The sequence below is a fragment of the Lagenorhynchus albirostris genome, chromosome 15 (genome assembly GCF_949774975.1).
Source record: "Lagenorhynchus albirostris chromosome 15, mLagAlb1.1, whole genome shotgun sequence".
In the NCBI taxonomy this organism is placed as follows: Eukaryota; Metazoa; Chordata; class Mammalia; order Artiodactyla; family Delphinidae; genus Lagenorhynchus; species Lagenorhynchus albirostris.
The window spans coordinates 61,768,551-61,790,135 of record NC_083109.1 but is presented as its reverse complement, the minus strand read 5'-3'; the positions used below and the strand labels follow the sequence as shown (position 1 = coordinate 61,790,135).

Here is a 21,585-nt window from a genome sequence, read left to right as displayed (position 1 = left end):
CTTAGACAAATAATGCCTTTCTTGGTCTTAACACAGCTTCTGGAAAACATGACAGAAGTGGTTCGGAAAGGAATTCAGGAAGCTCAGGTTCAACTGCAGAAGGCAAATGAGGAGCGACTTCTGGAAGAGGTGAGGCTCCAGGGTGGGCTCCCCAGCTGGCCTCAGGCTGGGTGCCAGCCTCCACAGGATGGCCTTGAGCAACGGTTATGTTTTGCAGGGGGTGTTACGGCAAATCCCCGTGGTAGGATCCGTGCTGAATTGGTTTTCTCCAGTACAGGCTTCACAAAAGGGAAGAACTTTTAACCTAACGGCAGGTAGGACTCTCTTTCATCTGGAGAGTTTTGCCAGATGATGCCCTGGGATCCCACACTCGTGCTGAGGGGCCTTGTCTGTGTCCCAGGCTTTACACCAAGCACTGGGCCGGGACTGTTGTGAGAGGAGGCGAGATTTGTCTGCCCCTGGGACTCTGTCATCTTCCCTCTCCTGCCCCGACAGCTGAAATAGTACGAAAGCAGGTGCCTGTTGCCCACAGCAGACTCCTCTTGACCTCAACAAGAACGCGTTCACTCAGCTGTTCAGTCCTCCAGACAGTGTGTCTTGGACGTTTTGGTTCAGTGTTAACATTCTGTGCAGTCCTCATTAGTGTTTTGCCCCAGCAGAGAGCTGCTTTTGCCAGGGGCAAGTGAAAGATTATAGTCTGTAGTGCTGAGCCATTTTATTTCAAACCAGGCAACTAGCAAGTATTACCAGTTGCTGGGATTTGGGGAAGATATTGAGCTGCAGGCCCCTCCTTTCCTGTTCTACCAGTGGAATAATTCCCTGAACCTGGGGCCCCTTCCCCAGGAAATGATGACTACACTGTCATATGACAGCAAGGGATAATCTGACACTGAACCCACCAAACCTTTAGCAAAGAGGCATCCATTCCTTGTTGCTAAAGGACACTTCCCATTGGGGCCTGGCTCCTCAGGCACACTTGGGCCACACTGCTGTCTGGTTGTTTTCACATGTACACAGGACGAGGCTGAAACACCCCAGCAGGGCCGGGACTCACTCGTGGGCACAGCTGCGAGATGGCTTTGTCGCTTCCCGGCACATGTCAGGAGACCCGGGGCCTCCCCCAGGGCGCCTGCACCAGGACCTCCCCCCACACACACCTCCCCACCCCCCTCTTTTCTGCAGGCTCCCTGGAGTCCACGGAACACACATACGTGTACAAAGTACAAGGCTCGGGAGTAACACCGCCTCAGACCCCCTCAGGCGCTCGCACTAAACAGAGACTTCCAGGTACGTCACGTCTCCATGTTTGAGTTCGTTAACACTGAAGAAAACTGGTTGTATTTCCCCTGGTAAAACAGACCTTTGCATCATGTAACGCCTAACCGTTTGGTATTACCTGCATTCCTCTGTTTTCTTGATTCTTCAACCCAAAGTCCTATTTCTCATCATTTAAGGACAGCTGTCACTGTCCCTTTAGCTTTTTCAAAGCCTTGGGGAAATACCTGGGTAGCACTCCCCGGGGGAAGTCAGGGTCTGGATAGCTGTCACGCTTAACCTGGTGTTCACTCCCCTGAGCTTTTCCTGACTGAGGTTCCCTCAAAGTCCTCGGCACTGGGGGCGTGTTAATGTCATATCAGCTCTCATTTCTCACCTCATCACTTAAATGCTTCAGAGCCAGTGATCCCAGGGGTTTCTGCCGAAGCAGCTGTGATTAAATAAAGCAATCACTTAGAGCACAGACAGCTTCCGTTGCAGGGGTGTCCTTTTCCAAGCGTTCAGTGCCGTTCATTGATCTTCCTTCTAGGCCAGAAGCCTTTTAAAAGGTCCCTAAGAGGTTCAGATGCTGTGAGCGAGACCAGCTCAGTCAGTCACATCGAGGACTTAGAGAAGATCGAGCACCTGTCGGGTGGGCAAGATGCCTCGGAAGCTAACAGCCCTGAGCGGCACCCAGGGGTGCCCAACTCTCCAGAAGCCGAGCAGACGGGGGCCCTCCAGGACAGGGCCCAGCGCCTGGAAGATGACTGCCCACAGGTAGAGGAGCCAGAGAGCTTAAGATAAAATTCAGTGTTTCCTTGGAGACTGTACTGAATATTGTTTCAGGGAAGATGAAGTTATTCTGAAAATGTGAACTGTGCCACATGCTAGTATGAGAGAAATTACTGTTATTTGTGCTTAACTGGGATTTTTGCACAAAAATGTGCCTGAAAGCCAGGCTTCTGGGAGGGCAATTGACTTGTGTAATTTTGTGGGTATGTATTGATAGAACAACCAACAACTACTGTTTCTGTCTACCCAACTGTAGTAATACCTTTTTCCCCCCAGTTACCATAAACACTTTTTATTCACAGAGAAAACTTAGAATTTCAAGTGCCTGCCACTTGAAACACTTGCTCTCATCTTTCTAAACACACGTGTGAGAAGTTACTAGGTTGCACATAATAACCCTTCGGTAAGACAGCTTTCTTTAGAACTCTCTGGGTTCTCTGTTGTCCTGCTGCAGAGGAGACAGACAGCATTCTTTGCCATCTGTTTTGCTTGGTGTTTAGTTTGATCAGGTTGCAGTATACAACTGGATTGCGTTTGGCTTGAAGGAGAGTGGGTTTCAATGGGATTGTAAATAAGAGTGTCAGAAGCCCTCTCCTGCCACCCCCGATTGCTGCTTCCCCGGAGACGTCAGGAAGGACCGTGTCCGCTCAAGCTGTGGCAGGGTCGTCAAGCAAGTTAGACTGGACAGTGCTTCTGTCTGACTTAGCTCTGCCACAAATCCATTTCTCCCTTTATATACTATTTGTAAACAAATTAAAGGACTCATCTATTAAGAGTAACTGTAAAGACTCTTCTTGACCGTATTATATATATATAATATATGTGTATATTTTTAAATACTGATAAAGCTTTTAAATTGGCACACAAGTACAGACTACTTATTTCTATGTTTAATATCTGAAAACTCAATAGATGCTACTCTTAAAAGCCTCGTATTAATATGCTGTATAGCACCTCGTTACGTTGAAATTCTAAATTAAGTACACCTTTGACCCATTCTCATGGGAGCTTCTGTAGCTTCTGTTCCACTAGCAGCTCACCCTTTTGGGCCCAACTCAAACAAGAACCAGAAATGTAATCTTTCTCAGGCTGATCACGCCAGACTACTGCTGAAATAATTGGAAGTAACCCTTGATTACTGCCTGTTTCTACTTCTCCAAAAGTACTGCATCACTTCGTTTATCATAGGTAAGGGCCCCTGTGCCTTTTAGTCCAGTGAAGTCAAGCTACGGGAGACCTTAAGATGGCGGGGATTCACGTTGGGTTTGTGGACTGTAGGTACTGAAAGCCTTAGTTATACCACATTAAGCCTGTAATTACACTCTGATCTGATGTGATTTCTGACATTTGGCACTTGTCAAAATGCAATTTTCTTTTTTTTTTTTTTGGTGCAAATGATTAAACAAAGTCTTCCCTGTTTATTTGGTGCAATGAAGTATAGCAGATAAAATGGGGGAAGGGGAAATTATCACCTTTAACAAGATTAATTTTTAAATGTTTTTATATATATTTGAAATTGTTAAATTGGTTTTGCTGAAACAGAATTTCACCCTTGAGATACTATTTGAATGTTGGTTTCAATAAAGGTTCTTGAAATTGTTACCACTGAGTTCACTTCATAAATCTTAGCATTAATTGGGCATGGTAACTTCCTTTTGGATAACAATTTCAGAAAAGTAAAGGTTTCTAAAAATATAACATCAGTTTTGGATTTGATGCTTCTAAAATATTTTGAGGTCAAAAAAAAAATCTCTGTGAGATGTATAAATTCTCACCGAACTTTACTGCATTTTAAATAGTTCTTTTAAACAAAATAGATGACAGTTTTTCCCTTATTCACTAATTTAGCAGAATTAGACTTACCCAAGTATCTGAAATAGCTGCTTATAGCACAGTGAGAAAGCTGGCTTCTCTTCTGCCTCTCATTACTAACCAAAAAGTAAACCTAAACAAATGCCTTTGCCAAAATAAGATTTTATTTTAAAGTCATTTGAAAAACACGGAGCAAGGAAAGAGACCTAAGACTGAATGGATGTAGAATGGATATTCTTTCCTACCTCCACCAGTGGTCTTTTGTCATGCCAAAAAGTTGCTTTCTTTGGTAATTCCTATTTATTTTTAGCTTCCTGGAGAAGAGATCTTTTCCCATAAGCCATCTTCATTTTTTTTGTAGAGTAGAGCCTTATTTCCAAGAAACAGCGTGTTAGCCGGAGAAGGGTATTTCTTTAAAAACATCAAGGTAGATCTAATATGTTTAACAAAGTGGGGGGGCTCAGCCAGAGGTGACGTGGAAAGGTTCTGGAAAAACAAACAAGATTTGGGGCATGAGAGAAGAACCCTGCTCTGTTCCCTACTTTGATAAAGATGTCAGAGTCTCTCTCTGCTCCTTAAACATTAATCAGGCTGTTCTCAGATCACTATATATATATATATATATATATATATATGTAATTTGTAAAATTACATAAGAAACGAGGTGTCCTGGGTTAATGAGAACAAAACAGTTAGTTGCCTACTGCTGCCCTGTGTAGATGTCCATCCAGGACTCCACTTACCCCTGACTGACACAGCAGCTAAACAGGGTCTGCCAATGGCATCCTCCAAACACTGAAGGAAAAGCTGCTGTTATCTAGTCTAATCCCTTTTTTTTTTCCTTACAGATGAGGAAACCAAGGTCCACAGATTTAAGATTTACCCAACCTGTAAATTCTCACCTCTAGTATTTGCTTATCATCTTGCTGCAACCAGAAATCCACATGGGGAAATGGCATCCAGGAATATGGTCCTATACGAAGTTGTTCTGTCTCTGCATCGTAAATACTAATCATCTAAAAAAGAACGTTTCAAGGATAGAATTTAAGGAATGTTATCAGCTTAAACCCTACCTTTAATGCAAGCTCCAGTGTAGTCCTGAAATTAAGGCATTTGTCTGGATGATAAGCTTCTTTCAATTTTTGTCTCATAAGTAACAGAAGCTGCTACTTACTGAATACTTTCCACCTCTCTGGTACTACACTTTGTGGGAAACAGACATTACTTTGTTTAGTTCTGACAACAGTCCTGCAGGAAGATGGCATTTTTCCCATTTTGGTTGGAAACCCGAGGCTCAGAGAGACGGGCCCATTGCCCATGGTCACATGTCCATAAGAGTTAGGGCCAGGCCCAGACCCAGGTGTGTCTGACTGAAGTCCACACTCCTCAATGCTACATGAAACACTGCCTCATTATTCACACCCCGAGTAACCTTGAAACTTAAAAGTACACATGCCATTGCCCCATCAGAAGAAGGGGAAAACCAATTTGTAAAAATGTTAATTTGCCAAATGATCAATTCCCTGAATTCTCAAATGTGCCAATGGTAGTTTTCAGCTTCACCAGCAATGTTCAATTATGGTTACTGAGACTGAAATATGTCCTGAATCTTAGCTAAATCAAGGCTGTTATGCTACTTGAGAGGCTGCAAAAGGAACCCTAACAATGTCAAAGGGTTGGCAGAACAGACCATTGAATCCAGACATTTCCAATGAAAGTGGCAGTATTTCATAAGTGAGCAGATTTCTTTTGGGTGCTCTGAATGCGATTTCTATTTTTTTCACTTTAAGCATTTTAAAAGGATTCTTTCACCCATTCCTCAATGTGTAAGTCTTAGGTTTTTATTTTTCTAACTTTTAAAATGAAGGTGTTACTTAATTAAAAAGCACCCTAAAGCAATCAGACTCTTAAAGTGATTTGATTATTTTGGGGGTTAATCAATTCATCCCAGCAAACTGGTCTTCAGTTACTTGGTCCGGAGGAGAGTGTGATCCTGAGGTGCAGAGGGGAGAAGGCTCTTCTTCCCCCTTAGCTCGCCTTTCTCTGCAGCAGCTTCACTGGTAAAGTCCTTACAAAGTAAAAGGGGCTCGTTCTCTTTGGATCTGGGTGCTGGGTGTTCACATACCTCCCCAACATCTTCACGGCAGAGAACTGGGGTCTTGAGCTTATAATTGAAAACGTTCATTATTATTCTACGTGACGTGTTCGTGATGGTTCCTGATCATGTACAACTTTAAAGAAGTGACAAACTTTTCATTTCTAAGGTCTATAAAACTTAAGACTTTGGAGTTTGATGCCCCCCTTTTTTCCTTAACCCTGTAACACAAAGATGATAATCAAACTCACTGGTCCTCCTGTTAAAGCTCGTGCGGCACGTAGCTCCTCCTCTGGACCTCGGTCTTGGAAGGAGGCTCTGTAGATCTCCGAGGTTTTGATGTTGACAGCTGTGAGGGACAACAGGATGACTTCCTTGACAAAAGCCACAAGGGCTGGCACAGTCTCACACTTCTACCACCACATGTAATAGAATATGGATGAGTCTCCCTCAGAGAGAAAAGAGTGGAAACTGAACAAAGTTACTCTTAGGTGTCTGTAGCATCTACCTTCCTGGAAAGGGATAATGCAACCCTTTAGCCAAGCATCTCGCTGAGAAGAGCTGAGGCCTGAGCTGGACTAGGTAAGACCTGGTTCCAAACCAAGGGCCCCCCCCCACAGGAGGCGCACCATCTCTTCAGGCAGTGCGTGGCAAAGCCTCGCTGGTCAGCCCTGTGACCAAACACGGCTGCGAACATGGCCTGGGACTGGGGCCAAATCTGGTGTTTGTGTGTTGGTTTTTACTATTTCAGACATACAAAGTATAGAGAATAAAGCAGTGAACGCCCAGCCAAATAAATATCACAGATATGGCAGGAGCCCTCTGTAGAGACAGGCAGGCTCACCCTATTACAGCCTTGGGAGTCCTCGGGGCTGTTACAGGAGGGAGGAAAGTTCTGGGTTTTCTTTAGCCTGGTGGTTGCACACTTTCCTTTGTAGGATCTTTGTTCTCAATCAAAACCTTAATTAGTTCCCTAAGAAGGGAAGAAGATTCAATTGAATCTTCTTAGGGATTCGACTGAATCCCTAAGATTCAAATTCAAATGCCCTGCTCCAGCCCCCAGAGCACCGGCTGGAAAAAAGCAGAGAGGCCTCTTGGGGGAGCAGAGACCACTGACATTCAGCTTTCTCCTAATGGGGGTGATGCCTACACTTTATATTTGCTACCCTGTTTCTTTTCACAGCCTTAGGATGTGGATGTTTTCTCTATTTTGTAGATAAAGGTTAGAGAAGGTAAGCTTCTTTCCCAGCAAATACACCGAGAAGTCAGGATCAGAACCTAAGGCTGTGACACACCGACAGCAACGGGCTTATTAGCTGGTGGAATTGGCCTTTAACCGGAGCTTGTCTTGTCAGTGTGAGACCAATAAACCCTCCGATCAACATGCTACTTACCAATGCCATAAATTACTGGAAAGTGGTTTTCATTTTCTTCCCGGTCATTTAATTCTAACACGTAAAAAAAAGAAACTTTAAGATCAATTTTTAATAAATACCAACAATCGCTTTTATTTTCCATAAATAAAGGCCAAGGAGGAGTCCCCACTGCAAAAGGGGGGGAAATCAGAACATGAAAGGGACTGTGTCCCTGTTTCCCTGCTGAGCCCCAGAGCAGTAAGGTTATAGCGAACAAACCGCCTCTCCAGAGTCTGGGCCTCCCAGCCGCCTACACGCGTGGCGGCAGCTCCTCTCCGGGATCTGGCCCCTCCACCTTCCCAGGAGTACAGAGCAGACTGCTGAGAATCCCAAGGAAGGACAGAGGAGTTGCACTCAAGGGGGTGGGTCAGGATCTCAACTGAGGTTGAGCAGGATTTGGAGTGGGAAGGGCGGGGAAGGCCATCCCAGAAGATATGGGAAAAGCCAGAAGGCATCAAAGCATTTGACAAACAGTGCCGTCTGCGACTGAGGCACGGATGCTGGGTCCTGCTTTAAGAGCAAGGGCAAAACATCCCCGAAATCTACAGCTTTGCTTTGGGAAAGACGGCAGAACTTACCTGTCACACATAATGTCACCAAGTGAATGTCATCTTCCTGTCTGTCAAATTCACCTACGATGAGAATTTAAAAACTGATGTCAAACAAGTTCCTTTAGGGACTTTCCTGGCGGTCCAGTGGGTAAGACTCCTCGCTCCCAATGCAGGGGGCCTGGGTTCGATCCCTGGTCTGGGAACAAGATCCCACGTGCATGCTGCAACTAAGAGTCCTCACGCTGCAACTAAAAGAAGATCCCACATGCTGCTGCAACTAAAAAGATCCCGCGTGCCACAAGGAAGATCCTGAGTGCCGCAACTAAGCCGGCACAGCCTAAAAAAAATAAATACTAAAACAAAAACAAAAAAAACAAAATCCATCTGCCAATATGTAAGCCAGTTCTGAGCTGTGTGCAGTATTCAAAAGATTGCAGGCATTTGACACACAATTAAAAAAAAAAAGTTCCTTTAATTAGCAGAGCATATGCTGAACAAGTCAAGAAGGGGACAGAGATTCGGATCCACTAGCCTTCCGGTCACAACCTGGCCTCTTATCAGAGGTCAGATCCACATGAGCTGATGCCCAGAACCCTGCCTGCCAAGGGACAGATGTGCTCCTAGCCTCAAGCTCAAAGGAAACTTCGACCAAGGCTTTCCATTCTTCTCTCCATTCTGAGAGGCTGGGGGGACAAATTCATAAGATTTTTACCCTTTTCCTAAATAACTTTTTTTTCCTGATTATCAGTCATAAAAAAATTGATCATTATGAAAAATTTGGAAAATACAGCAGAGTGGAAAGAATATGTGGGTTTTTAAAGATATAAGTGTATGGGCTTTTAATGCCCATAATCCTAGCAGTTAACATTCAGTATGTTTCCTGCCATATTTGTCCGTGCACAGCTGAGCTCAGATGTAGACAATTTTATATCCTGATTGTTTTGTACATATGTATTTTCTCATGTAATTCAAACCTCTTCATAAGTATTATTTTTTAATGGCTATATAACTGTTCCTCTACTAATGGACATTAGATTATTTTCAATTGTAAATAACATTCTACTGCCCATCTTTGGGCATAAATCTCTCTGTACATTTCAGATTATTTTCTTATAATACATTCCCAGAAGGGGAATTACTGGGTCCATGATGGACCATGATGCCAAATGGCTTTCCTGACAGGTTACACCAAAGTATGTTCCAGTGCTGCAGGAATACACCCACCTCGCTGCCTCATGGTTAATCAAAGAACATCTTTTTTTTTTTAATATTTGCTAATTTAACAGGGGAAAAATTGGCTTTTATCGGGGTTTTAATTCTTTTCAGATTAAAATGGACATTTCTGCCCAGAAGGTGGTTCTTGTTTTCAAACAATTCACAGCACTTGCTATTTTGGGATGCATCACCTGCTATTTTGAAAGAAAATCTTGTCCCCATCCCATTACCTCTAAGCATTTAGCTCTTTGCTATCCTGTCTTTATGGAAGATTCCAAGCTGAGCAGTTTGTGTGGCTCCAAGCAGGTGCACCCCTTTGTACTGTACTAATAATTGGGATTTTGTACTAATTGGGATTTTTATCTAAGCAAAAATAGATACTAATTGGGTTCTGTACTAATTGGGATTTTTATCTAAGCAAAAATAGATATATATTTTTATCAAATTTGAGGAAGAAAGTGAACTTACTAAGAAGCTGATGAGTCAGTTTTTGTGACAACTGCCTGTCATCACTGAAGCCGCCCACGAGGTGCACTTCCAGCCTGGCAAAGAGACAGGAGGTGGTCAGAGGCCGAACAGCACGGGACAGCGTGTGCTGGGTCTGCTGTGAACTTTAGCTCTCGGCTCCTGGGCCCCGTTTACACCTCAGCACATGCACAAGAACCCATGCGGCACACTGGGACCCTGCCCGGGTGCCTGGGGGCCGAGCGGAGCTGTGTCTTAACACCAACATGATGCCACCTCGAGGCACAGGGTGAAAAAGGCTGCTCTGGAAGAAGACAACCATGTCACACAATGGACCTGCCCCGAGCGGGATGCTTCCAAAACCTCTTAAAAGTCTCAGCCTAAGAGGACCTGGGGTGCAGAACTGGGAAGGGCGGGACTGACACCTTCCCTGCACAGACGCCGTCTTCTCTACCACCCAGCGTCGTGGAGAGATGGGTTTCCATCTCCGTTTCACAGAGAAGGAAACTGCGTCTGTGTCTAAAGCACATGCTTATCTACAACACCAGCTTTTCCCAAAGTGTGTTCCCCTGAACACTGGCCTCATGAAACAGAAAAAAGTGTTCTTGCGGTTAAATAAGTTTGGGAAGCCTTGCCTACTCCCTAAGGGAGTCACCATGCACAGCAAAGCTCCAGGTAGGAAGCCCTACAGCTGGAAAGACCACACTAACTTTGTTAACCCTGAGTGCCCCATGCACACTTCTCTGCTAACCCCTCGTCCTCAGCCTATGACAACCTGGCAACCAGAGCTTGGGAAAGTGTGGCTGTATTTCACATCCCTTCTACTGACAGACGAAATCCTCCTGAGGAATGAACCAGAATCTTCTGCATCAGCAGCACAGGGCAAAGCATCAAGTCGCCTCATGACATCTTCTATCTCACAACTGTGTGCTGAGAATCACGGAGTTGGGCCCATGGCCCAGTCCGGCTACGTAACCTGGAGGGCCCAGCAGTCTGGCGACTGCACAAGCCACAAAGCCGTGAGGCTAGCCCAGCCTGTCGCAGACCTGGCAGGAGAAGAGTTAAATTTTAAAACTGCTCTGTGTTACATTAGTGAAACTCAGAACAGAGAGGCTGGTCTTTTAAAGCCCTGGAATTCTAAGAACTTGCATATGACTAGTTCATTCAAATGAACTGCTGCCTTAGACTTCAAATAAGATGAGATGCCTGCCAGGCCCGCCAACGAGAGAGAAAGGGGAGAGGACAGGCGTGAGTACCAGCCAGACAGCCAGGCTGGGGTCATGGGCCTCCCGTTTAACTAACCCTGTGACTCTGGGAAGCTGAATCTCGGGGCCGCACATGTGAAACAGGTGGTCATGCTTTCTGTCACCGGTGAGAGGGTTGGGCGCTGTGGTGGACACCCAGGGCAGGCGTCAGCTGTCATACAGAATCCATGACACTGAGAACTGCACCCCCTTCCTCCCGGCCATCTCCGGCTCCTCCCCAGCCCTGTTTTCCTCAGAGCCCTGTCCACCGTTAAAATCCTGTTTTGCTGACATCTCCTTGCTATGGAATATGAGCCCCGCGGGGGCAGGGTTTGTCTACTCCATTCACTGCTATGTCCCTAAAACAAGTTCTAGTTCACAGGAAACGTTCAACAAACAACTGCTGAAAGAATGAAGAGATTCCACCGCTGGGGTGTAACAAGGCAATGTCCGCAAAACGGACATCTAAGAGGACATTACTGAGAACAGAACTACAGATTCAAAGTCAAACCTCCCCTCGTACCCGCCACCCATTCACTCCCTCAGCAACTACTGACGAGGGGCCGACGCTGGGCCACGCTCTGCTCCAGGGGGACCAGGCGGCCACCGTGCTGGTGACAGGCCACGTTGCTGGAACAGCTGCCACGGCTGTTCCCTCTACGTGATGGTGTCAAGTTCCCAATATCACAAAACAGAGTAGCGTGGAGCTCACCTTCCACATTGAGTGTGGTCGGAAAAGGATTTTATGGAGTTCATGATCAAGGGGACCTCAGCTTTGGTGTCAGTTCCGTCACAATGTGTCAAGCAGGTAGCCCCATTACCTGAAGAACAAGGGTGAAACGACTCATGTTATTCCCAATGAGAACTCGGGCAGCAGGCCAGGTCTACGCCTGTCCATTCGGACCGCCTCATCTTTGAACAGCCTGTAAAAGGAAAAATAGAGACGTCTGGGCTGCCCAGCCAACCCATCTGACCAGGGCCACAGGGAGGGGCCATGCAGATGGAGAAGAGGTAAGCGGAGCCAGGAAATGCAAATCGAGAAATTCATGGTCCCACGTGTCGGGTCCGTTTAAGTTAACGGTTTCCTTCATCTCTCTCATCATACCTGTGTGCCTCAGGACCACAATGTGACAAGTGGTGGCATCATCAGAACCCAGAATGGAGATGGAGCCTGTTTAAAAAAGAAATAAAATAAAATATCCAATAGCCTTTGGGGATAACGCCCAATTCACTGCTTCCTAACCTACCATCCTTTGGGGAGGTCACTGCAAGCTCTCTTTGCTGAACATACAGAAGGCCCTGGGGTCCCACTTGTTGAACAGACTGACCTCTGAGAAGTCTGGCTCTTTCCTGTTTAATTAAAAAAAAAAATAAAATAGTGATGGAAATTAGTGAGGATTGAGTGACTAGAGAGGTGGAGAGAGCCAAAGTGTGCCCTACGTGGGAAACACACACTTGTGAGGTCTGAGGTGTGTGTATTATCTGACAGAAAAGCTAAAATAAAAAGGCAGCAGCAGTAACTACCATGTGGAACAATGTGAAGGAAACAAGGAAGTTCTGTTCTTTTTTCATCCTATAGAACAAGACCCTAGTACCTATGAAATAAGATGCAAAAATCTTTCCCCATTCTTTACAATTGTAAAGAGAATCAGATCATATGGACTAGTGGATTGGGTGGCTCAGAAATCACAGACCTTCACTTTCTTTAAAGAGGAGGAGGGATCCAGACCTTACCTGTCTCCTAATCTAGTAATTCCCACCTCTGGAAATCTGTACTGTGGAAATAACCTAAAATGCACTCAATCCCTGTGTTATCGAGAATGGCACAAAGCTGGGGACAACCACAGAAAAGGCAAGTAAATTATGCAGAACCAACTCACAACTGCTAACTGCACAGACATGAAAAAATGAAGACTATGGGAAAAGAGCTTGGAAATATAAACTGAAGAGCAAGATTCAAGTAAAAAAATTTAAGCTGCAAATATGCTGTTAATACAACAATGCTAAAAATGTCGCCACATATAGGGAAAAATACTGGAAGGAAATTCACCAATATAACCATGATTGTGTTAGAACAGGGCAAACACAAGTCATTTAACTGTCGCTCTATTCTCCAAATGTCTTATGATGTAATTATGTTATTAAAGTAGAAAACCAAAAAGGAGCCCTCATAAATAAGCAAATTTATGAAAAGACAGGTTAATATTAGGTGTGAAAATTCTGACTAATTGAATATTTGTATAAATTATTAGTAAGCCTGGGGGGAAAAAACTCAGGTGGTTAATTCTTTCATGAGAACTAAACTTTTTTTTCTTCAAAAACATCAAATTGAGGCATCACTAAAATGTTTCATAATTTTCTTCTTACTTGCAACAAATAAACTCCTCAATAAACAATTTCCTAACCACGTGTGCAAATACAGAGCTTGTGTACTGTCTAGACCAGGGAATATTTTTATGGTCTTATACTGGCTTCTGGCCATTCCTCACTGTTGGTGCTAATTTAGGTTAGTACTTGCTTACTTAACAAAATACAAGAGATGTAAAAAAACATGACAATACACTTGACGAGTTCTAGAGGGTTCTCTTTTAATAAACTTTCATTAATTGGAAGCAAGGCAGCAGTTATAGTGAGACTGGCCCCTCCACTTAAGAAAGGAACTAAGTTGGGATTAGCAGATGCAAACTATTATATATAGGATAGATAAACAACAAGGTCCTACAGTACAGCACAAGGAACTATATTCAATATCCTGTAATAAACCATAACGTAAAAGAATATGAAAGAGTATATATATAACTGAATCACTTTGCTGTACAGCAGAAATTAACAGTATAAATCAACTATACTTCAATAAAAAAATTTTTTTAAAGAAGAAAGGAACTAAGGACTGAGTGAAGTGCAGTGTGTGATCGGACGGCTGAGTCTGGGAGAAAGAGATGCAGCCAATTGTGCAAAAACTCACAACACCTCATAGCAGTAAGCACTTTTCATTTTCACGCCATTTCTCACCTTAATTCAAGATAAGATAAAGGAGAATGCAGAATTTCCTTTTTATTATTCCTTTAATACTTACCTCTTTTTGTTCTTTTCGGGGAGGGGGAGGGAGAAGTCACGGCAAATTTTTACCACTTATTTTCACAACTTGGTCACCACCCAAAAGCAAATCTATTTCTGAGAAATGAATTATCACTTGCGTGCCCAAGACCAAAAATCACAATGTCTCTCATCGACACAGCTCCTACTATTTCCCAGAGAAACAGAAGCACAAATTATCAGGAGAGAGAATGGCCAGAAAGTGAAAACAGCAACGTTGCTTTCGTCTTTCACTTTAAAAAATGAAAAAAGGTTAGCCAAAGTTCTCCTCTGTGGAAAAACACACAGTCCTACTTTATAAACTCACATCCTTTCTGAAATAAAAGCAGTCGTTTTCTGAACTTTTTCTGAACTTTTTTTATTCGCTGGACGCTCAGATTCACGAAAAAATATCTTTTCCCTCAGTCTCTCCCTGCTACGGCTCATCCTCATTTCCCAATCCCTATCGGATGGCACTGTTCTCTTAACGCAGGGGTCAGTACACTTGTTTCAGGAAAGGGCCAGACAATAAGTATCCTGGGCTTTGCAGACCGTGCGGTCTCAGCTCCTCAGCGTGAAAGCAGCATAGACGACACATGACAAGTGGCCGTGGCTGTGTCCCCAGAAAGCTACTTATGAGTGACACTGAAATTTGAAGAAAACGGGAGAGCAAGTATGAGAGTGCCGCCAGGCGCAGCCCTCAGAACTGAGCCTTCCTCCCACCCCTCGGGCGCTACCTCATTTCAGTCCTTTCTTCCCTTACACCTAAATTCCTACAATATAGTGCCCGGGGGCCTCTCCCTGAGCCAGTGACCTGGGCATTAGTCTGAGCTTCGATGCTCCGTCCCCTCCTCTGGGAAACGGGGCTGATGACGGCCACTCCTTAGGCTGCGGGAGGATTAACTGACAGCAGGTCTGTAGGGGGTGGCTGTCACCATTCCCCACCTCTGGTCCCCTGTCCTGACCCCGCTTTTCTGCTCAAAAAAACCCTTCTGAGGAATAATTACAGGGGTTTACAGAGATTTAGCTCTGTGAACGTTCCTAATGGGGAAAGAGCATAAATATTGCGCATGCTTAAAGGCAGGAACGAAGTTACGTGGAATTCCATGGGACTGTTTCTCAAGAGGCCGCAGGACCAGTTCCTGAGCATCCAGTGACTGGTTAAGAACAAAGGCTCTACACAGCACCGCCCAAAGGCGCTTGCTGCAGCGATGGCAAGGATCTGTACCTGCCCTGTCTCATACAGCAGCCACTGGCCACACGTGGCTGTCGAGCACTTGAAACGCGGCTACTGTGACTGAGGAGCTGATTTTTAAATTTTATTAAATTTTAATTAACTTAAATGTAAATCGCCACATGCAGCCAGTGGCTAACATATTGAGCACTGCTGCTCTAGAGGCAAAGGCGGACCACCTGGGTTGTGATCCAGGCTTCACCACTCACAGGATGTGGGATCTTGGGCAATTTACTCCACCCTCTATGCCTCAGAGTCCCCATCTGTAAAATGGGAACAGGAGCAGTACCTGCTTCCTAGGGCTGGGATGCTCAGCAAGTTCCACGGCATTGCTATCATTGTTGCTGTTGTTACTATTATCCTATGCTAAGCATAGCTATGGACAGGCTTGTAAGTGCTGCTACTGCATACTCACAACCTACTGTCACATGAAAAAGACACATTATAGAACAGAATATATAGTAATGCTATCATGTAAAAAAGTATAGCAAAATGTGAAGCATGGTTGTGGTCACAGATTCTTTTTTCTTCTTTTTGAGATTTATAATTTCTATTTTCTTACCAAGGGAACACTACTTGTTATTTAAAAAAATAATTAAACCTTTCATTTCTCCACACTGCATGTCAGCTGAAAGATCCATCTAAACCCCTGCCACGTAGGTACGACCTACCCCTCCCAGCTTATCTTCCACTCTGCCCCTCCTGCCCTCTCTGCCAGGGAAACGGGCCAGTCCACCCGCCTTCGGGGCCCTTCCCCTCCCGCCCAGGGGCCACGGGGCACAGTCCAGCTTGCTCAGCTAGAATGCCCTCCCCCTCTTCCCTTAGGCTGCTGAGATGGAAGTGCCCCCACCCCCGCCCCCCCCGTTCCTGTAAGGCAAACTGGTCCCCACTACACAGCATTTCTAGGCCACATCTCCCCAGAGAGGCCAAACCTCCCTTCTAAGGGTCCAGCCACCCTGGTATCTCATCTCATTCCCCCCTCTCTACACACTTAGGGGGCTGCCTTGGACACTGATCTAACTTTTTATCATAGAAAATTTCAAGCAGACGTAAAAATAGGGTGCCACCTATATTCTTTAGGCAGCTGCAATTTTTCTCCCTTGGTGAGTCATACTCCCAACTACACCAGTTCATGGTGTGGCAGTGACACAGTACAAGGAAAGTATTTAACACTTAACCTAGTGTCTGCTAGGTGCCCCATATGTGTTGGCTAATATCACTACTGTTTTCTTGAAATGCAAGTTGAGAACCACACAGAGTTGTCCTCTTTTCCGTGTCAGTAACACCCCCCCCCCCCCCCGCCTCATCTTTTGGGTCATTTTCAGGGGTCATTCTGCTCAGACATTTGTGTAACAAATATTTACAAAGCACAGATTCACTGACAGGGACTGCCCTAGGCTCTGAGGATACAAAGACACACTGTCTGCCTTCAGGAAGCTTACATTCTGGGGGCGAGACCAAAGGAAAATAAACAAAACAAGCATGCAGACAAAATCACCCTGCAACTGTTACAAAAGAAAACCCAAAAATACCTTCCCTAAGCCTACAGACTCAATCTGGTTCCCCGGCTTCACTCTGCAGAGTGAAAAGGGGCATTTTTTTTCCCTTTATGGCACTTAATTAACAGTCATGGTATTTGAGCCACCCTGTGATTAAAAAACATCCCCACCCTATAAATGTCCTGATTGTGGGGAAAGAGGCAAACACCATAGGCAACGTACATTAGAGGCTCAACATGAATCTCTTAAATCAATGAAATGGTTGATTTCCCCTTAACTGGATCTGGGGCAAGTGGGAGGTTTGGTTCGGATTTTTTTTTTTTTTTTTTTTTACAGTAAGAACCCTTTTCTAAACAGTCTCTGCATAAGCTTGGACTAAGGGTTCAGAGGTCCATCTAAGGACAAAAGCAGGAAACAAAACAAAAAACCCTTCCATAGGGTGTGGTTCCTCAACACGACCCAGCTGGGTGAAAATAGGGTCCTTTCTTCCGACTGAAACTAACCGGGAGCCCCAGATCCCGGGTCTAGAAGACTAGGCGACCCGCCAGGATGCCCCTGCCCACCCCAGAAAACCTCCTGCTTCCTGAGGACCCAAGGACGATGCCGCGCTCACCACGGGTGGGGATCCCCGGCGAGGGAAAGAGCAAGGGCGCTGCCCAGATTTGCCTAAACGGGCCAAGTCCGGATTGGAGATTGGGACCGCCCTGTCTGGAAAAAGGGGGTCCCGGGGTGTCCTCAAGCCGCGGTGCTGGGCGACCCTGGACAAGTCACCTAACCTCTCTGGGCCCCCGTTCCCTCCTTTGGAAAAGAGGGGCCTCAGCAGATGCCCTCTAAGGTCCAAAGAAGGTAAAAGCTCCACAGATGCCTCAAGCGAGGGCAGAAACTCTGCTGCCGGCGGCCTGGGCTCCGGATGTGCCGATAGCACCTCCGCTGCGCCAAGTTTCGAGCCTGATTCGGGGAGAGCGGGTGGTGGCGGCGGGGTGAGGAGGTCTCTGGACCGCCTGCGGATTCCCTCGGGCCAGCCTCGAAGCCCCCCGCCCGGGCCCTGCTCACCTCCAGAAGCGGGTGGGCTCGGACGAGGTCCCCAGCGGACTGCGGCAGCCTCACTCGCCGCCCCTCCACGAGCAGCGGCATCGCGGAGGCGGCCGCCCCGGCAGGCCCAGGGAGGCGGTGGCCTCCTCAGCCGCGGGCCGCCCGCCGCCCCTGCCCCCGCCCTCGCCTTCGCCTTCGCCCTCGCCCTCGCCCTCTCTCTCGGGCCGCCCCGCCGCCGCGCCCAGCCGCGGGTGCCACCGGGAAGTGGAGTCCGACGGAAGCGGTGCAGCCCCAAGAGGTTGAGGAAATCTATGGGGGGGGGGGGGGTGGCGCATGGCCCCATGGGAAACGTAGTCCAAACGGGAGGGAGCGCCCCGCCTCCGCTAGGGGCGCTGGGAAATGTAGTTCTGAAAGCGTGGCTCACATTTCAGCCAACCTGGCCTGAGTGCGGGCTCTGGGGTCGCCGCCTGCCTAGGTTCATATCCCGGCTGTGCCACTTCCCATAGTGACCTTGAGCAAGTTTTCCGAGTTTCCGAACCTGCCGTTCTGCGCCATAGGATTGTATTTAATAGTAAACACAACCTGTCTTAAACTGGGAAAATGGAGCCTAAAGTTTGCTAGCTCCACACATTCAGAAATCATTAATAACACCTGGTGCTTGACACTCATAGATGGGCTAAGAACCCTGAGAGTAAAGATCAGCAAGATACCCTACAGACCCTACTGAGGACAGGTACCCTGGCGTGAGACTTCTCACCTTATTTGAGTTTAAAATAGTTTTAGCTATTCTAAAACTTGGAAATATTACCCAAATAGATCCAACTCCACATTAACAAAAATAATTTTACAAAAGACTGGTGGGACGAGAAAGCGGCCCCACTTCACACAGAGCAAAAACTATTAGAATGTCTACAGGATGCTGTAATAAGCACTGCCTGGCAGGTGGAGCCCTCTGGCCCTTCCCCTCCAGTTGAGATTAAGTTGGTACTAAGTAGGTAATACAGGTGAAACGGAAGTTATCTTTGCCTTGTAAAGACCTTTCCATGAAAATGCTTCCAGCTTAACTAGACTTTCTCACAAGGTAACCAAACAGCTGACTTTACGTGCATTTTCATCAAATCCTCACAACCATAAAGTAGGTATTAGTAATTTCCACTTTTATTTTCAAAGTGGAGCTCAGAGAGAGGCTAGGTAACTTGCTCAAGGTCACACAGCTGATTAGAAAGAGAAGACAGGTCTGACACTCATGACACTGGTCCTTTCACACTTGTATGAATTGGCCACTTCTCATTAAAGAAGACCTGCCCATAGCAGACAAACAAAATCATGGACCCTGGAACTCCTACCCGAGTTGAAAACCTGCTTTTGAGTAAGAGGGATAGGAAAATCCTGTTTTCATATATAATTCCCAAGGAGATTAAACAACTTTTTTTTTTGCACAGATGTTCCTTAAAAGCATGTAACTTTTTGGAAGTGTTTGTTTTCCTTGGACCCGTTGGGTGTGATCAAGGAGTCAGTGACACTTCAGATGCACCTGGAAGCCATTCTCATCACCAGTATGCAATTATTTTTGAGTACTTGCAATCACACTGGCATTACTTTTGCCTCTTTAATATAGTATCAATTAAGTAAAGTCTCAGTCGCAGTTTTCTATGGCAAAACGGTGCTTTAATACAGTAGATCAATAAATATAAAATAGAAAAAACACAGGAGTCAAAAGAACATTTACATGAGAAGCTTCTTTATTGGGGTACCTCCCTGTATTGGCATAAGGACAAAAGTTCCAGATTAACCATGTCATTGTTTTATTTTCACAGTATTTTTTTTCTCAAACTCCTTTGAAATTTTTGACTTATTTGTCTAAATACTTCTACATTAAAACTACTTCTCAACTCACAAAGACCCCACTTACTGTTAATTTCTACAGACACATTTTCAATTACTCATTTTATCCACTATACAAAAATCCTACCTTTTTGTCAGCAGTTAAAAAAACAGCGAACCTAAAGGCTCTCAAACAACTTTCCACCAAGTCACCAAAAGAAAATCACCAATACCCAAAACTTTTTAAAACAATAAAAATTTCTATTTTCCAAAAACATATTTACAGACTGAAATTCAAACTCTACATTGCCATCAATGTAAATATATGAGAGCATACAAAGCCCTAGGAAAGAGAAAGTATTTCATTATAAAATATTTGTGATCAAGAAAATATCACTTGCCTTTAAATAAAGAATAGGAAAGTGGCAGAAAAATAAATATATTTAAAGGTGTCCGTTTTCACAAATAACAAGTACACAAATAAGGAATGAAGCTAAAATATGCAGGAGCTTCAAAATGACTAGCAGCGCTTGCACAAATTTATCATACAGCGAGGTTGTTTAGACTCCTCTCTCCCAGTGTTTAGTTATAAAAATACAAAAAGAGCCTCGCCAGAGGATTTCACTGAGCTGGCATCCATGGTACGAACAGTCAGTAGACAGGGACTGTAGCTGTAACCCTGACCTACTGTTGCTAGCAAAACCATTCCACCAAATAACCTAAAATCCCCTCTCTTCCCCTACTTCTGGACAAAGAAATTCTCAATGATCAATACTACATTCCACTACAAGTAGTTCCAGTCCTGACAGCACTTCTGGGAGCGTCAGGGTAAAACACTGTGAGCTGTGTTTTATAAAAGTCCAACCCTACTTCAGTCAATGTGAATTACATTTACCTGGAACTCCTTTTTTCTTTTAAACCCATTTTAACACTCACAAATGTACGATGTGTCTGATTCTGTTTCTCTAAATCCTCTCTCGTCCCTCTAGGCTTTTATTAGTTTCTGAAGTCCCTGGAGATCTCCTTCAGTGCCAGCTCCAACTTGCAGCATCCAGGACCAGCCCTGGCCCCCTCCCCACACTTTGCTGCTATCTTCCCTGCACCCCACTGAAACCGCGGAACACAAATACAGTTACAGCAGAGGGGAAACAGCGTATCCAAAAGAAACTCATTCTGAAGACTTCAAAGAGTGTCCTTGAGGATTTTTCAGTGAAAAGATATCATATCAACAAAGTCCTGTAAGTATGGCTCTGACAAAAACCTCGTTAAAAATGCAATCTGTTAAAATAGGCTGTTGCTGATATTAGAAATTTCACAATAATTATGTCAAAAAGCTGTAACAAAAAAATGTATACATTAAACAAATGAGCCAAGCTTTCAACACTTATCATCAACTCCACCGTAAAATATTGCACATGATATTCTGTCTTTTCCTTTTTTTTTGCAGTACGCGGGCCTCTCACTGCTGTGGCCTCTCCCGCTGCGGAGCACAGGCTCTGGACGTGCAGGCTCAGCGGCCATGGCTCACGGGCCCAGCCGCTCCGCGGCATGTGGGATCTTCCCGGACCGGGGCATGAACCTGTGTCCCCTGCATCGGCAGGCGGACTCTCAACCACTGCGCCACCAGGGAAGCCCCTGTCTTTTCCTTTTGTCTGTACAGGAGCAAAACAGAAAAAACAAAAACAAAACAAAAAACCCAACCACGTCTGTTCAGACATTAGAGTAAGTCTAACTTGAAAGTGAGATGCCTGAAGCACGTACTCGCTCTAGTTCAACGCGATGCTCAAACAGTATGAACCTTGGTACTGAAGGGCACGACAGGAGGAATGTCAGTCTCAATCACAAATCCTTGTGATCATGGGGGACTGGTCTGGCAGGTATAAGACAGGTGGGGAGCCCACACTGCTTGAAGGACTGCGGAAATGCGCATCAAAGGAGCTTGGTGTAATCCCAGCTTCACCTTTCAAAAAATCATCTTCTTCATCTTCCACCATCTCCTGCACAAAGAACAGAGATTATCAACAAGATCTCAAGTGGCAGTTTGAAATGCTTTCAAGAATCCCTTTCCTCAGGAATGT

General features: G+C 45.2%; 3 protein-coding genes across 13 annotated transcripts in view; 1 reads left to right on the top strand and 2 right to left on the bottom strand.

Annotated features, from left to right (window-relative positions):
- Positions 1-5,757, top strand: part of PDXDC1 (pyridoxal dependent decarboxylase domain containing 1) — a 50,993-nt gene extending 45,236 nt beyond the window's left edge. For 2 of the 3 annotated variants that reach the window (XM_060124536.1, XM_060124535.1), the window contains exons 20-24: positions 37-129; positions 218-314; positions 1,183-1,287; positions 1,805-2,031; positions 4,707-5,757. In XM_060124536.1, the coding sequence (XP_059980519.1) occupies positions 37-129; positions 218-314; positions 1,183-1,287; positions 1,805-2,031; positions 4,707-4,766 (582 nt within the window). In that variant the 3' untranslated portion in view covers positions 4,767-5,757. Of the gene's footprint in view, positions 1-36; positions 130-217; positions 315-1,182; positions 1,288-1,804; positions 2,032-4,706 lie in introns of those variants that run through there. The other variant, XR_009535708.1, reaches the window with a different exon arrangement.
- On the bottom strand, positions 4,001-17,882 carry NTAN1 (N-terminal asparagine amidase). 4 transcript variants are annotated; one of them, XM_060124537.1, is made up of 10 exons: positions 17,705-17,882; positions 12,091-12,193; positions 11,949-12,014; positions 11,556-11,664; positions 9,603-9,676; positions 7,947-8,000; positions 7,348-7,401; positions 6,205-6,302; positions 4,761-4,874; positions 4,001-4,344 (listed from the first exon to the last, which is right to left on the bottom strand). In XM_060124537.1, exons 1-10 carry the CDS (start codon positions 17,783-17,785, stop codon positions 4,165-4,167), a joined length of 933 nt encoding a protein of 310 aa, XP_059980520.1. In that variant the 5' UTR covers positions 17,786-17,882; the 3' UTR covers positions 4,001-4,164. The 4 variants fall into 4 exon arrangements, with proteins under 4 accessions (XP_059980520.1, XP_059980521.1, XP_059980523.1 ...); XM_060124538.1 differs by lacking the exon at positions 11,949-12,014 and having other exon boundaries at positions 17,705-17,881; XM_060124540.1 differs by lacking the exon at positions 12,091-12,193 and having other exon boundaries at positions 17,705-17,832.
- A 1,521-nt stretch (positions 17,883-19,403) lies between these two features.
- The window catches only part of RRN3 (RRN3 homolog, RNA polymerase I transcription factor), a 28,420-nt gene continuing 26,238 nt past the window's right edge, over positions 19,404-21,585 (bottom strand). For 3 of the 6 annotated variants that reach the window (XM_060123071.1, XM_060123072.1, XM_060123074.1), the window contains one exon: positions 19,404-21,504. In XM_060123071.1, coding sequence (XP_059979054.1) covers positions 21,343-21,504 — 162 coding nt within the window. In that variant the 3' untranslated portion in view covers positions 19,404-21,342. The remainder of the gene's footprint in view (positions 21,505-21,585) is intronic. The other 3 variants (XM_060123073.1, XR_009535285.1, XR_009535284.1) reach the window with 3 other exon arrangements.

Coding starts and splice junctions, on each gene's coding strand:
- NTAN1 (XM_060124537.1), bottom strand. CDS start 17,785: ATGCCGCTGCTCGTGGAGGGGCGGCGAGTGAGGCTGCCGCAGTCCGCT. Junction 12,194..17,704: donor GAGCCCACCCGCTTCTGGAG/GTGAGCAGGGCC, acceptor TTAATTAAACAG/GAAAGAGCCAGACTTCTCAG. Junction 6,303..7,347: donor TCCAGTAATTTATGGCATTG/GTAAGTAGCATG, acceptor TGTCCCTCACAG/CTGTCAACATCAAAACCTCG.